The sequence below is a fragment of the Copadichromis virginalis genome, linkage group LG20, assembly GCF_057382275.1.
Source record: "Copadichromis virginalis isolate Kocher_CV1m ecotype Utaka linkage group LG20, C_Virginalis_male_GT1.1, whole genome shotgun sequence".
NCBI classification, from domain to species: domain Eukaryota; kingdom Metazoa; phylum Chordata; class Actinopteri; order Cichliformes; family Cichlidae; genus Copadichromis; species Copadichromis virginalis.
In genome coordinates, this window is record NC_140637.1 from 5,640,586 (window position 1) to 5,658,675 (window position 18,090).

The 18,090-nt window shown below is 41.2% G+C and overlaps 1 protein-coding gene across 1 annotated transcript; it reads right to left on the reverse strand.

The window, feature by feature from the left end:
• Nucleotides 1-2,840: 2,840 nt before the first annotated feature.
• exosc10 (exosome component 10) lies at nucleotides 2,841-16,372 on the reverse strand. The gene is made up of 25 exons (XM_085444020.1): nucleotides 16,162-16,372; nucleotides 15,471-15,607; nucleotides 11,555-11,678; nucleotides 11,363-11,467; nucleotides 11,015-11,174; nucleotides 10,597-10,705; nucleotides 10,428-10,503; nucleotides 10,228-10,338; nucleotides 9,958-10,101; nucleotides 8,537-8,727; nucleotides 8,270-8,426; nucleotides 7,940-8,088; nucleotides 7,724-7,774; nucleotides 7,466-7,577; nucleotides 7,270-7,317; nucleotides 7,117-7,192; nucleotides 6,917-7,017; nucleotides 6,737-6,829; nucleotides 6,576-6,644; nucleotides 6,237-6,342; nucleotides 6,077-6,150; nucleotides 3,503-3,683; nucleotides 3,316-3,380; nucleotides 3,152-3,228; nucleotides 2,841-3,062 (listed from the first exon to the last, which is right to left on the reverse strand). The coding sequence occupies exons 1-25, from the start codon at nucleotides 16,285-16,287 to the stop codon at nucleotides 3,032-3,034; spliced, it is 2,673 nt and encodes an 890-aa protein (XP_085300146.1). The 5' UTR covers nucleotides 16,288-16,372; the 3' UTR covers nucleotides 2,841-3,031.
• Between the last annotated feature and the right edge of the window lie 1,718 nt (nucleotides 16,373-18,090).

An 18,090-nucleotide genomic window follows, 5' to 3' on the forward strand; every position in this document is an offset into this window, starting at 1 on the left:
AGATGGCAGCACTGCATGTACAAGGATGCCAGCTGCCGTTAAACCCCGAAGAAGAAGAAGCTGTGTCCCAGAATTCATAGCGCGGCCCAGCTCAGTTATCAACAATGGCGGCAGCTAGTTAGTTTTAATATTACTCTTATTATTCTTTCTGGGTCACAAAATAAACGATTAACATATTTTCAGGCGAGAATGTAGCTGTGTAAACCTCAAATATCGGCTCAGTTTATCAAGACATCACATATATTCAAAAGCGCTCCGACGTTTTCGGAGACGTCTGTTACCCACCAGCTAGCTCGATAGCTAGCCGGGGGCAAGGCTCACTAGAGCCGGTGAGAACACCGGACTCCCAGCAAGTCATTTTCAAACCCACCGCCGTCTTTCGCTACTCAGGTTAAACATTATATATAAGTCACTTAGATAACTTAAAAATGTTATTGTTTGGCTTTTTTTTAGTATTTTATTGGTTCCTGATTAAATCGGTTTGGCTAAGATTAAAGTTAGAGTTTTTACACAGCTGAATAAACGTCAAGCAGATTAAACTCCATCGAAACAATCTGCAAGTGTCATTAAAATTCAATAAACTCTCATCTTGTCTTTATTTTTAGTTAGCACATACCTTAAACACTTAAAGCTGTAAGCTAATGATAGTTATATAAGAGCAGATGCATGCTGGTGCAATAAGCTGTATGTTTTACATCCAATGGATGCATGATCTGATTAGTTGACTAATCGCAAAAATAATCAGCGACTAGTCGACTATCAAAATAATCATTTGTGGCAGCTCTACTGTCTATCCATGTATGGTTCTGCTGCATTGAGTGTTTGTGATCACTATTATGCTGAAAAACCAAGCCAATCACATTCTTTCCAGGTAGTATTGCTTGGTGGATCAAAATCTGATGCTATTTTTGCACATTTATCCATTTTAAAAAGATCCCAAAACCACAGGCTCAAAATGCTGCTTGAAACCATGATCGCCCATCTGTTAAACAGATGGCTGCAGACATTCATTGTTGTACCCCACTCCTGACCTCCTCTGTACATACTGATGACAATATGGACCAAAAAGCTCAAATATTTATTCATCACTCCATAAAACCTGTCAACTGATCATTTCAGGCCAGTTCTTGCATAATTTGACATAATTCAGCCTTTTTTCACGGTTTCCCTTAAGGACGTCTTCTTGACAGTCACCTTTCTACTGAGACCATTCTCGATGAGGGTTCAGTGAAGAGAAGAGGGATCAGCTGAAGGTCCAGATGCATCTCAGGTCCCGTTTCAGGTCTTTACTGGATTGTTTTCCTATTTCTTAAGGACCTGCCATTCAGATACTCATCATCTGCTGTAGACAGTTCTTTTTTTTAGGCCTGAAATTTCTTTCATGTTTCACTTGTCAGGTTTCTTGTCAGTTGTCTGTTATGTATATACGGGTGACTTTTTAAAGCTTGAATGTGTCATAGGCCAGTGTTAAGTGGATTTACAGCCAGAAATAAAACATATTCCTTTAACCGTCAGGTACAAAGACTGAACTGTAAATGGACAATGACAGCCAATGAAAAACGTCATTCAGAGATTGAACGATCCATTCACTTAACCTTATCAGCGTCGCAGCGGGGCTACGATAGGGCAAGAGGAGGGTATACCCTGGACAGGTCGCCAGCCTGATGCAGCAGGGCTAACAGAGAGAGACAAACAACCATGTGGACTCCACAACCTGCATGTCTTTGGACTGCCAGAGGAAGCCAGAATACCTGGAGAGAACCCCCAAAACACAGGGTGAACATGCAAACTCCACACAGAAAGGCTTCAGCTGAGTGAAATTAGCTGAACTCAAGGCTTTCTTGCTGTGGTGCAACAGTACTAATCACTGTGCTGCCCTCTTCAGAGACCTTGGGGAACTATTGAACATAAAAACTTTAAAAAAAATCAAACAAACAAACCAAGAAAGTTTGGCTACTTGGAAGCAAAATAGGAAGAAATGAAGTGTGACTCTAGACTTTCGCACACTAGTGTCCACCATTTTTAGTTCATTCTTAACAAATGACTGCACACTTCCATCCATCCATCCATCCATCCATCTTCTTCCGCTTTATCCGAGGCCGGGTCGCGGGGGCAGCAGCCTAAGCAGAGAGGCCCAGACCTCCCTCTCCCCAGCCACCTCCTCCAGCTTATCCGGGGGAACACCAAGGTGTTCCCAGGCCAGCCGAGAGATATAATCTCTCCAGCGTGTCCTGGGACTGCCCCAGGGCCTCCTCCCGGTGGGACATGCCCGGAACACCTCACCCAGGAGGCGCATCCTTGTCAGATGCCCGAACCACCTCAGCTGGCTCCTTTTGATGTGGAGCAGCAGCGGCTCTACTCTGAGCCCCTCCCGGATGGCCGAACTTCTCACCCTATCTCTAAGAGAGAGGCCAGCCACCCTTCGGAGGAAGCTCATTTCTGCCGCTTGTATCCGCGATCTCGTTCTTTCGGTCACTACCCACAGCTCGTGGCCATAGGTGAGGGTAGGGACGTAGATCGACCGGTAAATTGAGAGCTTTGCTTTTACACTCAGCTCCCTCTTCACCATGATGGACTGGTGCAGCGTCCGCATCACTGCAGCAGACTGTACACTTGTAAAATCAAATCTAATAAAGAAGCTAAGCTCGGGAACTTTTGAAGTAAAGCTCTAGATTGATGCTGACACTAGTGCTTCAAAGAACACATGCAGCATAGTTCACACAAGCTAAGAAGGATAATGACCAATTTTATTAGATATTTATTAACTATTATTTTAATATCTGAGTTGGTAGTGATAATTCTACATAATACTGTTGCACAAATAAAAAAATAAGGCAGGGTTTACTTCTAAAACAATCTTTATTTAGGAAGTGTGCGCAGATAGAAAAAGACACTTTTTGATTCAAAATTCATTAAATTCTGAAATCCTGGATTTTACTTGGCTGCACAACAAGGACAAAAAAAGACAAACACTGTTTCTGCAGGGTGAAAAGGTTTTAAAATGGAGACAGAAAATGGCATCAAAGACAGCCTATCTTTTGGGCCAGTTATGCCGGAATCCTCTGGGGGGAAGAAAAGGACAGAGTGGTTAATATTCTGTGAGTTTGAATTAGCAAGGCCAGAAAAACCTCTGTACGCTGAATATATTTACCGATCCGATTTTCCAGGCAGGTACGACATACTTCGGTTGCCAGCACCAGTGTTGTTTTTCTGTCCCTTAGGAGTTTTCTGTTACACAAAATGTAGCAATTCATTATTAAACATGAATATATTTGCATGTGGTTCGGTTAATAAATTATTTTAACAGAGCCATACTTTTCTCTTAAAATCGTGGGCTTGCCGGTTTGGATCAAACTGTGTGTTATCCTTTGATGTGTTACCTGTAGAAGAAAAGAGAGTGCACAGAATTTAAATGGGTTTTTTTTAGATTTTAAAACAACTGCAAATGAATGAAAAATAAGCCGTGGTTTCACCCAGTGTAATAAAAAAATGATATGCGTACCAGCAAAGACTTTGAGGTCTGACTGACTGTAGTCAAAGGGCTTGAAGCTGTCTTGAGGAGTTACTTCTGTCTTCTGGGGTTTCTCTGCAGATTTCATTAACTTCTTGCTTGGTTTGGGAGTCAAGTCTCCAACCTCACTGTCGACTCGCTCTCTTTTCTTTCCGCCGGCGTTTGAGGATTCCTAATTAAATAGGTCAGTAACACTGCATTCAGTAAAATACAAAGAATGATCACTTTAATGAGCACCTCTGTAAATGTAGACACTGTCAAACTAGTTAGAGTTTATCCCCAGTCTTGAATGCATGTGACCCCTTATTCTATATCTGATGATTTTTAGTTCAATGTTTTGCTGTTTAAACATTTCACAGAGAACGGTCAAATTATGCAAAAATATCCAATGACCAGACTGCTTTGAGCTGACAGAAAGTCCAAAGAAACAAAAAAAAAAACCCCACTTGCTACAACCAAAAGAAGAGCATCTCTGAAAGCACAGTATGTTGAATCTTTAGGCAGATGGTCTTCAGTAGCAGAAGACCAGCAAACTGGCTACAATTCACTGAGGCTCACCAAAACTGGACAACAGGAGATTAGAATAAGACTGCCTGGTCTTCATTTCTGCCTCGACATTAAGATGGTAGGGTCAGAATTTGGTGTAAGCAACATGAAAGCACACATCCTTTGTATGAACATTTCAGGCTTCTGATGGAGGAATGGTGTGAGGAACATTTTCTTGGCACACTTGTCTTGATGATCCGCATATTTAATTTGGCCAAGATTTTATTCTGGATGCTTCCTGACACAACCCTCCCCATTTGCCACCATGGATTGGCACTATGGAGTACACTTCTTTGTGTGAAAGAGGAAGATGCTAGGGATAAGGTGACACGGTGCTAGGGATAAGGCTGTGCAGAAGATCCTCTGTGACAACCACTAAAGGGAGGAGCTGAAAGAAAACGAGGAGTACCAGCTGAGCATGGTTGAAATGCCACAGCCTGAGTACTGCTGCTGACTATCTCCACCTCTTTATCACCGTACTGTACTCTCTTCTGCTTACAGCAGGACAACACAGCACGTCACAAAGCTCAGATGTTCAACATGACATCCTTTTGGGATGTGGTGGAACACGAGCTTCACAGTGCAACATGCTCTAAACGCTCTGCTGAGCTGCATTTATGCTGTGCCACCAAAATCTAAGAGGAATATTTCCAGCACCTTGTTGAATAAAAGGTGGATAACAAAAGAGTTGAGGCAGTTCTGAAGGCAAAAGGGGGCTAGGAAGGTGTACATAATGTAGTACCTGGTGAATGTATATATTTATGGTGTATACAAGCCTACATAGAATCTGTCTTCTGACAGTTTGCTTGTTACGAGTCAGCTGTATCAAGATTGGAGAATTACATAATGTTACAACGAAGATTATACGTTGTTTTCACTCCAAAGAAGCAGGACACCTGGATTTAAAGCTTACAAGGTGAAAACATTATTGTGAATAATTACCTTATAACCTAAAACACACATTTCTGTTTACATTGAAAATGCCACAGCAGTGCTTCCTTAAGCTAAACTGTTAATTTGCATATTTTATTTCCCAAGCAAATTAGTCTATTCAGCTCATTTCATTTTGCTCACTAGCAAGTTGTATTTTTCTCATGCCACTGTTGGTGAACAACCAAATCACTGCACAACCCTTTTGTAATACTATTTATATCAGAGCAGCAGGAGCTTCCAAAAATCACTGAGCTTTCTTTCAAATAATTAGTAATTAGACAAGAAAACTTCATTGCCCAAGTGCCAGCTGAAACTGACAGTTAGCCGAAACTGCCAATGTTCTGCTGAAGTTGGCAAGTTGACGACTGTTACTTTCAAGCGTTGCTGCCAACATCTCCGACTACGATGCACGCCACCAGATGGTGCCAACGTGCTTATATGAGGGTGCCAATTCAGCAGGGAGTGCCTTAAAACCAAGTTTTCACTGAAACAGTCATCACACAGAGGATTAGTCTGGTGCACGCCATTAGTGTTCACTCAAACAAATGATGGCAAAGCCTCAGATGGTGAAAGGTAGAGGGGACAGAGTATTTAAAAAAGAAGAAGGAAGCACTATGGTGGAAAGACTGTGCATGAGTAACCAGGTGGGTGTAAAGCAGTAATCCCAGTAGATGGGCTTTTGGGCAGAAAGGAGCTATTGTCGCTCTCCAGGGGAGAAAAAAAAAAAAAAAAAAAAAAAAATCACGTGATAAGTAAAGGATGAGTCTCTTAATGCTCTAGTCCCCCGCTGCGGATTCTGTTTCCCCAGACACATCATGTGACAGACATAAATATTAAAAGGCCACTTCAATGCCAGTGCTGCAGACTGGTAAAAGTGCTTTACTCGCTTATGAGTCACTTTATTTATGTGCAGAAAAACCAAAGGCATCATCAGAAAATGGGGGGCAGAGCAGAGGGTTAAACTGGCCATTAATGTAGAGGCTTTAACATGTTCTTGAGTGAGTATAACTCTCACGCCACAGGGACACCGAAGCCCATCTAAAGTTGAAAAGAGAAAATGGCAGGAACAGAAAGTGAGTGACTCACTGCTACTTGCTGGCGAACTGTGGCGACGTTCTTGAGAGACTCCTGATAACTCTGTTTAGCCTTTGTCCTTTCCTCTATGGAAGTCAACATTAAAAACAATGAGGAACATGAATTATGGGTGAAAGAAAATGATCAATTTAGAGTAAATTAACCCTGTTACCCGTCTGCTTTTTTGCCATTTCTTTGGCTTCCTGCTTGGCTTTCTTCTTGGCCTCTAATTCAGTCTGTTGCTGTTCAACACTCTGTAGTTTCCACCTTTTACTGATCTGTCAAGGTGAGAAGTTTGTAGCTGTGAATGTTCAAACAGGGACGAGGTTTAAAAAAAAAAATAAAATAAAAAAAAAGATGAAGAAGAAAAAAAAGAAACTAAACAGAAAAAAAAGACGAAGAAGAAAAAAAGAAAAACTAAAAAACTAAAAAAACTAAAAAAAAAAAAAAAAACTAAAAAAAAAAAAACAAAAAACAGGATATGGATCGGTGAATAGAGCTCTTTGATTACCTCGAATATTTTTGAAGACGGGTCAAACTTGGCATTTTTGTTGACGTGCACATCAGTGGAGGGTAAATACTGAAATCCCAAAAGGAAGACAAATGAATACTGAACCTCAAGTTCGGTGGCACACAACCAGCACTGAGGGTAAATCACTGCCTGCCTCTTACCATTCTAAAGGGGTTTTCAAAGGACTCAATAATACGTCTGGCTTTCATCTGAGCCGCTGAGCTTGACTCCTGGTCATCCTTTATTTCCACCTCCTTTAACAAAGAGCAGAGATCTCACATTTCGCACCACAGTTACACACAAATCATCTCACTCTGAATAAACTAAATGTTAATCTCCACCTCAAACAGTGTGATTTTAGCTGATGCCACGAGACCGCTTTCTTTCTGTACATCTACGTCCTCATCCTCTGAGAACAGCATCCCCTGCTTAACTGGCAGATCTGAAAAAATAAATTAATGGATGCATCAATACAAAGCCTAATGGGCTGAAATCTGCTATCGTTTGAGCGATGCAAAGCACACACGAGCATGAAGCTTACCATCAGCAGAAATTTGAGGGGGGTCGCTCTCGGAAACCCTGGATGTATCATGGGGACCAAACAACGGGACCTCAGGCTGGAAAATGATATAAAACCACATTCATTTCCCCTGCAGTCATTCAACCTCCAAAATCAACTGGAATTTAAGCAAACCTTTTTAATGGGCGTGAGTCCTTTCTTCTTCTGCGCAGCAATCTCAGCCTGTGTGAAATGCAAAAGATATTGCAATATTTGACTGATCCTGGTCCCTCAAATCATCAGTGACATCTCAAACATTGAACTTATAATACCAAGAGGGGAGAAAAAAACCCCAAAACATCCCCCCCTGCTGCCACTCATCTTTCCTCACCTTAAGGAGGGGCATTTCCCTGGCCTGCTGCACTAACAAATGGAGCTCATTGTTGTACTGCCTCACCAGTGGGGGCACGGGGTTACAGCAGGCAATGATGCCCTGAGGCTCCCTGAGTAGGTAAAGACAAAATACTGAGCTGGAGGTTATGAATAAAAACATTAAATTGATCTACTCCACAGTGAAAACAACAAGAACCGGAAAAAAGAAAAAGGAGAAAAAAAAAGAGGAAAGAGAAGAGAAATATAGTCAACTTACCTTGGCAACTCCTCAGATATTTTGATCATCATGTGAGTGGGCAGGACGTATCTAAACACACAGGTAACACTGGATTAAAACATGTTACGACTTCCAAACCCTAAATCATTTGGACTGTAATATGTAGCTGGACAGGAAGGATAAGCTAGAGAGAGGGAAAAAAAAGCTCCAGCAAATTTCCAGAACAAGAAGTCCATCCATTTCCAGGCAGCCTACCCGGTGCTTTCATCTTCCTGCCTGGCCAGTTTGTCCCTCCAGGCAAACAGCAGTCTGAAGGCAGTGAGCTGCTGGGTGTTAAAAGACTTTTTCTGCTTCCTCTGCAGCTCCAAATATGACTCTTCTGTGTAGATAGGCTTCACATATTTCTGTTTGGGAAGAGAGGGGGGGCACATGGCGAATCGTGACAAATGTCAGAAAATCTTGAGAGGTCATGGTGTGGAAATGTAAAAATTATGGAAGCATTAAAGACTCCAATGGAACTATTAGAATTGAACAAGACTATTAAGGAAGTGTCACTTTAATCTTCATGGTGTATGAAGTGCACACCTTGAGGGAAATGCTGCTGCTCTTGTTCCAGACACTCTGCAGCAAACCAGGCTGTCCGTGGTTGAAGTCGAGAAGCTGTACCCTCACGCAGTCGTAGATATAAAGAAGGTAGTGGGTGTCTGTCCGGGCATACTGCACCATCTCATCTGGCAAGGGGCTATGTGGACAAATGTGGACTATATTTAATTCCCCCAAAACAACCATACAACGCTTGAAGCTAAGTGAAAAGTATAAAACTATGCATTCAATAACCAGGAGTCACCATACCGAACCCTCCAGTCAGCCAGCTGGTAACGTTTGTCAGAGTCCACGTTGCAGAAGTGTTTTAGCAAGTGGTCGAGGGAATGCCTGGCCAGGTTGAGAGCCCGGCTTGCCTGATGTGTGTCAAAAAGGTTGACAACATACAAGCCAAAGTCCCTCTGGAGCCATTCAATGTCAGAATCTGCACCGTGAAAAACCTACGAACAAAAAACATGAAGTGTTGAAACCTCACCGGTGCAGAACCAGCTTATTTAATAAAGAAAAACAATTAAGACTCATTTTATATCTATATATTTTCTTTTGAAAAAAAGTGGAGACATGCTATGTAACATTTGGATCATTTTCGCAAATCTTTCAGTGGTTTAAAGCCTACGCACCACACTTTTTTCACAGGTGTCCTACAGTGAGTGAGTCATGTCTGCTCCCACACACACCGCGGGACGCTTGCCAACTTTATCGGATGTGTTTGAAAATAATAAGGACACCTCAAACAAATTCCGGCTCAGGGGGGTTTTAACTTTACAAACTTATAATCATTACACTGGTGAAGATTCTTTTTTTCCCAAAAGGCCTCCATGTAATATCAAAAAGGAGATGATGAGATATAGCCCCAAGGAAGATATACTCCCTTGGGGCTATTTTAAGTGCATTTTCAGTTCTGAGATGTGGGAAAGTAATGGCTTTAAAAAACAGAAAGACAAGTAGTTAGACCACCAGACTGCTTCTCTTTAAATATGTATTTCACATTACAGGGAAATCATTCACATGTAGGTACAAACACCAAAAACTGGTATGTAAACCCATTTATGATTACTTTATTGATAGAGCTCATAAGCTATTTATAAATCCCAACAGGGTAAATGATTTCTTCCCAAGATACAGTAAACTGGACTTGGCTTTTTGAATGACCTTAGTGTCAAATCATGCACTTTTAACCAGCGCCGAGTCCCTACAGCAGTCACCTCAAGGTGCTTTACAAACAAACTGGTGATCATAAGGTGCCTGCTGGTGTGACAGTACATTATTTTTCTGCCTCTTTGTGTGGGCCTGTTTAAAAAGAAAAAACACTTAAAGACAAAGAAACTGATAACAAGAGCTGAGCAAAGGGTAAGAGAGTCTTCATGAACAGAATGCATGAAATTCACTGAGTTGCACAGGAATAAATTGGCACAAAAAAAGTACATTTTCACACTTTAGACAGATTTTCCCCCCAGTTATCTGCTGCACTGATCATGTACCAGAACAACAGGTCATGCCTGTCCACTGCACTGTAACGAATTCAGAACTGAGATTAAAATTTTAAAAACAGCTGCCGACTGTGCACCTGCCCACCTCAAACCAAATCTAACCAGACATGTAATCTCATCTGCTGTTGATAGAGCAGAGCAGGATACAGAGGGAAAATGATTGGGGAGTGTCTCCATTACCTTGACAATGGAGGGGTCAGTGAATGCCTCATTCAGGATGTACATCTCGCTGCGGAGCTCCAAGGTGTCGATGATGAAGTCCTCCTCTCTGGTGGAGATCTGCATCAGACAGGTGAGGCCGAGGAAACTTCTGTAGGAATGATGCTGCGATGAAGAACAAAGAAGAAAGTGAGCAGTGAAATTTGTCTGAAAATGTCCAAATAAATGAATTTGTGATGCAAAATTTTTACATTACATTACATTACAACACTATGAATATGAGCTCTGTACCTCCAGGTCCACTGCAAATTCAGACAATTTGCACAGCTTTTCATTTAGAGCTACCAAATCCTCCAGTGTATCAACAAATGACAACTTTGTCTCAGCTACTGGTTTGTGCATCTGAAAAGAAACCACAGATTAGACAGAGGCCTAACCAACAGTGACAGCATCATATTACAGGAATCACACATTACACATGAGTGTATTACCTGAGGTTCTGGCTTAGACAGAAGATTTTCTGGTATTGTAAGATGGTCCAGTTCATATTGGTATGGGTGTGCAAACCTGCATGGATCAAAATCCCAAGTATAGTTGCACAATAAAAATAAAAAATGGAACAAGATATGATGTGTATATTAAACAAGGTAGAATGCTTACATGTCATCAACATGTTCCTGAGTTCTTTGCTGGTGGATGAAGTCAGCCAGGGCAGCTGGGACATCAAGGTCCTCAGGCCTCTCTTTACGCATTTGTTTGTTGGTAAAATCTATGGATGGAGAACAGGAAAGGTAATAAGTTTGACACGCTAAAGCAGGAGTGTCAAACATAAGGCCTGGGGGTGAGAATCAGCTCACCCACAGGACAGCTTTGGAAAATTAGACTTTTTTTTCCTTTAGGAGCATGCATCAAGACATTACATTTATAGTTAGACTTCTTTTCACTGACAGAAATTAGAGCTTCAGTGGTATAAAATGAGTTTGACATCCCTGCGTCAACGCGTTTATATTGCAATCAAAAGCTAACACGAGAAAACAATAGGATGAGGAAGAATATGAGAGTAAAAAGCATGTCTTACAAGATGGAAGTGGCTTTACTGCATTTGGCTTGATGAAGATCTTGGGTATAAAAGGCGTGTTGCTGTTGTCAACTTTTTCCTTGAATTTCAGCTGAGGTCGTGTGATGTTCTTAGCATGGAGCAGTCGAAATGTCTCGGAACGACTGCTAGGACCGGAACCCTGATCCATAAAAGCATTGTTTAGAAAAAGTGTAGAACAAACGTACTACTTTCAAAAAACTTTTTTTTGTGTGTGCGTGAGATTTAAGAAACGGCTGCCAGGTCTGGCACATATTGTTTCTTCTTGAATTCGGCCCAGAGCAGACACTGGCATCTGCAGTGTAATAGCGGAGAGGTTAATTAGCCAACCTTGCGATTCCAGCTGGAAACGACAACTTTTGGAGGCTGGAACCCTGCAGGCATGACAGGCTGCTGGCTCCTGTTCACCCCATCAGCTTCATCAAGAAGAATCCCCTGGAAATCAGACATGAGAGCTCAGGGTTACTTTGCAAAGACTTTTTCGTGTAGAAACTCATTCGACACCAAAGCTGCGGGTCATACCACTCTTTCGAGGATAACGTCATTTGAGTCCACGACCAAGTCGAACCTCTCCTCCAGCCCTGTCAGCTTGTTCCGGTCTCTCATGTGAGATCTGCATCCATGGTGCTGCATTATCTGACTCATACTAACACAGAGGCACAGTGAAAAGATTACATTTTGATTACTGATGCACAGCTAGTGACAGGTAGAGCTGGGCGATAGAACGATAACGATATGTATCGCGATATAACTTTTACTCGATAGAGAAATTAAGCTATCGCGATAGACCTCGCCGCTCTTGTCCTCTTAAAAAAAAAAAAAAAAAAAAAAAAAAAAAAGTCAGCCGATCCAAATTCAGTAGCGCAGAGCCGAACCAATCACAGCCGCAGCGTCACGTCGCGTGACTTGTTACGTACAGCACAAGTGACAAGCCGCACGTGTGTTTGTTTGGGAAGCAGCCAGCGGGTAATGGAGCCAGCGCATAATGGAGGAAATGAGTGTGCCGACTAGAAAAATCAACCGAGCGTGACCGAAGAGAAAACCGATGATGGTTCCAACGCCGGAGAGATTGTCGAACGGAAGAGCCATAGAAGTTCCGTAGTGTGAAGGTATTTCGGCTATTTCAAGTCTGACAAAAAACAGAGTAGCGTGCACTGTAAATTGTGCCGAAAGCAAGTCTGGAAATACAATAAACTGCTGCATGCGTCACACTGTGCGCCACGTTATTGTTTCGGTGAAATGAATTTCTACAATACTGTTACTGTTAATTCTACTCTCTGCAGTGTTTAAATGCTTACATATACACACAGTTACTGTCCGTCCACACATACGACTCGGTTCTGCTTCTATGCCCCAGCTTTTACTTTTTCCCACCGAGGCTTCTAGACTTCTGATTGGCCAACATTTCTGCACGGTTAGGAATCTAGCGCCACCTGCTGCTTTGGCATGTTCATAGCAGCGTTTTCCTTCATTTCTGCCTTTATGTGTGGACGGGATTATTTTTTAAAACGAAAACGGAAAATCTCCGTTTTCAAAAATACCCGTGTACGTGTGGACGTAGCCTCAGTCTCTGACTGGAAGCGCTAATTCGTCATTCGGCTTTTGTCAGACTAAAGTAACTGTTACAACTGTTTGAAAAGCTCAGCTATACAACAAGGAGAGATTGAGAATTTCCTTTTAGTTCTCAGTTTATTTGATATTGACAAAAGTTAGTCAGTTTTGTCTGTTCTTCTGTAAAACAAACTAAGATTTATTTTTAGAATTAATACTTTATTTCTAAGTGGAATTGACAATTTAGTCTGTTTCGTTTGTTCTATTTTGAAACTTAAACGCTTTAGCGGCTGCCTTTTGTGTAGTTTGCAATATTTGCCTTTATTTATCTGAAAAAGTCTCATGTTCCTTAAGTACATCTACCCTGTTGAACTTATTATGGGAAATGAATATTTAAATAAAAACAAGCTGCTGATTATTTCACATTTTACTTGTGAGCAACGGCACATTTAAATCTTACAAATATAGTTATTTGGCTTATATCGTGATAGATATCGTTATCGCCTGAAATGAAAAAAACATATCGTGATATGAAAAAATCTCATATCGCCCAGCTCTAGTGACAGGTTAGTTATTCAATAAAACAACTCATCTGCATGCGTGTCAAAGGGTACGTCTGCACTAAAGCCTCGTGGGAGACGTCTGGAAACCTTTGCTGACCCCTGTTTAGTTTGAAAACTGCTACCTTGTGTTTTAATCTAGAAGTCCAGCAATTACGAGTTTCTAATAACAAGGCAGCCAGCCACGTATGCATCCTGGATGGGTCTGATCGCTTACTAAGGCTGATAGATCTTTTGTTATGCCACATTATTTATAATTATCACTGTGTTTTCGCTCTACTTGTGTAAGAAGTCCCAGTGCCATATGTCGCACAATTGTTTATCCACTTTTAGGAATCACCAGTCGATACACTTCATCTTTTGGTGTATTTATTAAAGCACTGGATGATTATGGATCTGTTCTGTTCAGAAAACAGTCTGCAAGCAGTTAGCAGCAGCCAATTTCCCAAAAAAAGAGGAGATATCTAGGCATTACACAAAGTCTTATCTGAGAATGTGCATCTGTCTGATTGGTTAAAACAGGTGGGGAGAGCTGCTTGTTTTGCAGGAACTGAGGTGGCCGTGACCGATATCAGGCGCCAGTTATCGTGTCTACAGCTGCCCTCGTGCATTCTTTTACACTGAGATGTCAGCAGATTTCTAATTAGTGCGAGCGACTAAGCAATAACTATCAGTCAGTAAAATACTACAGATCCTACTAATCCCAAACACATATCAAACCCAACACATAACAACTTAATACTGGTGTGTTACTTTCAGTTACGTTTATAACCCACCATCAGTCGAAGCAAACGATCACCGATCTTGTTTGCTAGAAGCATCACACGTACATGTAGAGTATGAGCAAAAGTCTTGAGTTCATTTTTTTGTATTTCGTTTCCAAGATGCCAGATCTTCTTGCTATTTTTTTTAAAGTGCTTTTCTCTTGAGCAACAGCTCTCCAGGCTTTCTCGAAGTATTTCAAAGGCTTTTGGACACTGGTTGCTTTTTTTTACTGATTTTTAATCCAGTACTTGTATCTGATCATGTTCAGAGAAATATTTTTTAAGCCACTTAACACTGACCTATGAATCATGCAAGCTGAAACCCAACTGAAACGATGAACCAGTGCTGTGCCTACACATAGCTTGGCAAACAGCCAACTGTATCTTTAGGCATTTTGCTACTAGAAGCCTGCTTAAAAAACATCCTTTTGGTCTCATTTCTTTAGATGAATCTATGAAAAACGCTAGTTTATGCCCGTGAAACGAAATGTCTGACATAAAAATAGCATTTTTGCGCCAACAATGTGATTCCCACTGAGCTATTAGCTGAAAATTTGGCATACCCTGGCATGGTGTGGAGTATGTTGTTTAAAAAAAAAATGAAAGTGGAAAAATGGAGGCCCAAGGAAATAGTGGTAGGCATTAAAAACTATGTACAACAGGTAAAGAGTATTAAAGTAATCAGAAACTGTCTCAGTGGAAGGGTGGTTGTCAGGAAGCCATTGTTAAGGAAAACAGGGAGGTAAGGGTGAGATATGACAAATTACACAAGAACTGGATTGAAAATCAGTGGCAACAGGTCTTACACCTTGAGTGTCTACAGCCACCTGAAAAACATGGTGGATCCTCTGTCATGAAACAGAGGGCAGCCAAAGACGAGCCCTGAATGTTTTCCAAGAAGCCTGGAGAACCATTTCCGAAGACTACTTAAAGAAATGATAACAGAGCTTACCTAACAGATTTCAGGCTGTGTTGAAGGATAAAAACGATCATACCAAATGTTGACTTTCAAACTCATTAGAAATGTACCAACTGTCTCTGTCTTCTATACTGTATTTGTATCTACATTTGCATATTTCAGTAAATTTCTGCACTGACATGAAATGACGGGTGGCTTGAGACTTTTGCAAAATACACTTTAAAAATAATGATGGAAATGTAATATACATTTACAGGCAAGTGAGTATAGATGGAAATTACTTTTTAAAATGAGTTAATATATGTTTGGTATACAGATATGGTTTAAGAGATTCATGTGGTCTGATTATCATTAAGCTCAGTTTTCATTATAAGTGGAGTGTGCTGCTGCAAAACTGTAGTGTTGCCTCAAACCTCAACAACATAGTTTGTCAGGACTACACAATATATACATATGAATATATTGTGCTATGTCTTACTTCTTGTATTGTCTGTTTTTGTTACTGTTTGTACTGGAGCACTGTAATCAACATAATTTCCCCCAGGGATCCATAAAGTATTGTGATTCTGATCAACTCACTGAATGCATTGTTGAATCTGTGAATTTAAAAAATAAAATAATGCAACAACACACTATATTCTCACCAGTGCAGGAGCTTATCTCCTTGACTTTCACAGAACTCCTGGAATCCTGGGAAGCTCCGATAGAAATCATATTCATCCCCAGCTTGAGGCAGGCCGGCAGATGCTTTGGTGGCTGATAATACAGCACCAAACCCATGCTGTAGAGAAAAAGATTGAGCTGTTAGTTACTGTTTAAAGCCATTTTCAATATATTGAAATTGATTATAATTAAAAATAAAGGGCACGGAAACACTGCTGTTCCCTATTAGTTACTGTTATTACATCATATTGAGGGAACAATAAGGTTTATCCACAGGGAAAAGCAGCATGGATATAGTGCTTATTGAATAATTTAAAATGCTCTTACTTTGTCATTGCTGGCTCTGCTGACTTTATATAAACAGAGGCTATTTAACCAAAGACTTTAATAGAGTATGTGGTTGGTCCCAGGAGATACTTTAGGACTGGATTTCTATCACTTTTCGTCCGTTACTTGCAACACTGCATGATAATAACTGTTAACTACAGACTTCCACATTTCTAACGATTTAGCAAAGACACTCCAGACTCGTAACGTCGACCTTTACCTTTACAATCACCTGTATAAAAGTCACCTCGTCTCAACAGCTTGCTGTGGATGTTTTCAACCAGCTATCAGGCATCCACGTTGCTTTCTTGCCTGCTAGCATGAACTCCGGATTTGTTTACTTACTTTAACAAAAGCGTCCACGTCTCTGAAACCGGGGCACAATTCGGTTTTGTCCTCGTCGTTGGTGTCCAAATTACTGTCCTTAGGGCCACTGCTCTTTAAACCTTTCTTCTTTGAAGAAGCCATCATTTAATTTGGTGCTATGTACATGTGTAACGCAGGAAACAACTCGTTTCTTCGATGATTCTTCTGGGCCACTGGGAATGCCGAGGGACAAACAGCACCACCTAACGGTGTGGGGTGGAAGGGCCACTACCAGGCGGATCGTATCACAGACCATCAGCCGAAGCAAACGATCACACATATTTTTACTTTAATTATGCTGCACTAGGCTTAGACTGCTGAGGGCTTCCCACGATGCACTGGGAAGCGTTTCTTTTTCATTCATCTATTTTCACACTCTGTGTTTATACACCACAGCTATTAATAATGTCTGGCTCTCCTCCACAGTGTGTCTTTTCTCCTGACTTCCTCCCATCACCCCAAACAAATCGTGGCAGATGCCTGCCCCTACCCGAGCCTGATTCTGCCAGAGGTTTCGTCTTGTTATAAGGTGGTTTTTCCTCCCCACCGTTGCGAAGTGCTTGCTCACAAAGGATTGTCTGTTTTGGGGATTTTCGCTCTATTATTGTAGGGTCATCATCTTACAATATAAAGAGCCTTAAAGAGACTGTTATTGTGATTTGGCACTGTATGAATTAAATTAAACTGAACTGTCTTCCTCCCATCACCCCCATGATTGCCTCTCCCTGAGCCTGGTTTTGCTGCTGGCTTCTTTCTGTTGAAAGGGAGTTTTTCCTTCCCACCATCACCAAGTGCTTTAACATAGGGGGTCGTCTGTTATTGTAGACTCTTTACCTTACAATATGAAGCCCCTTGAAGACACTGGTGTTGTGATATAACCTTCACTTTAATTCTTCAATTCTATTTCAATAATACTTTAAATATGTAAAAATTATGTACATATATGTAAAATATGTAAAAATTGTGTGTTTCTGTTCTGTGTCTTGTGTACTGTTTGTTTGTATATGTGTCTTTCTTGGTGCTGTTACACCCAAATTTCCCCTTGTGGGACAATTAAAGGATTATTCTACTGATTTTCTAGGTTAACCTCTACCTCTAAAACTGTGAACCGACTCAACATTGGGTATGAATCAGAATATGACTGCCTGTTCCGTCTCTGGTTCTCAGTGTACCTGTTCGGTGCAGTCATACTGCAGGCACTGCCTCATGTCCAGTTTACTGCCTCACACTGGACAGATGCACTGGGATGGTGGGACCATTAGGGGGCAGTATTGACACTTGCAATCCGTAGCAACCGTGCCACAGCATCTGCTGCATTGGGAGGCAATATACACCAATCATGTCTCAGCCAATATCTCTCTAAGGGATATTTGAATGCGAAGCACTTTGCAGTTTTCGAGCTAAGGTGACCACCATGAGTATACTAATCGGACATAAATACATTCCCCTTAGTCTGGTGTAAAATTCCACTAATTGCAGACAAGTTACAGTGGCCTGATGCTCTTTAGTGGCCAGTGGTATGCGAGGAGCCCCGGCCAAAGTATTGACACACTAGCTCATTACGGATGATCTGTGGTATGTAGGGAGAAACCTATCTTTTCTTCACTTCCCCTTCATATTGATCTCTTCACAGGGTCCTCTCCCTCTTATTATCTTAAAAGCATCTCTGCAACACTGGGCTCAATCAATATTTCACAGCAGCTTTCCCTGTCATTCTGTTGTTTTAGTGGAAGGTATCTGAAGTTCAGCAAATATATGCTCTAATAATCCAGAAGAAATTCGGCAGTACTCTTTGTGAAGGCTACAGTAAAAAAGCCATCTGCTTGATGTGTGCTGTAGACTGTGTATTTTTTTGATACAGCGTGACGTTAGTATTCAAAGCATTTCATATCTGTGAGGGCAGTCGTT

Excerpts from the sequence above, each read along its gene's own strand:
- exosc10 (XM_085444020.1), bottom strand. The coding sequence starts at position 16,287 with ATGATGGCTTCTTCAAAGAAGAAAGGTTTAAAGAGCAGTGGCCCTAAG. Across the intron at positions 11,679-15,470 it reads GGAGATAAGCTCCTGCACTG|TATGAGTCAGATAATGCAGC; the intron begins GTGAGAATATAG and ends CCTCTGTGTTAG. Across the intron at positions 7,193-7,269 it reads GACTCACGCCCATTAAAAAG|CCTGAGGTCCCGTTGTTTGG; the intron begins GTTTGCTTAAAT and ends ATCATTTTCCAG.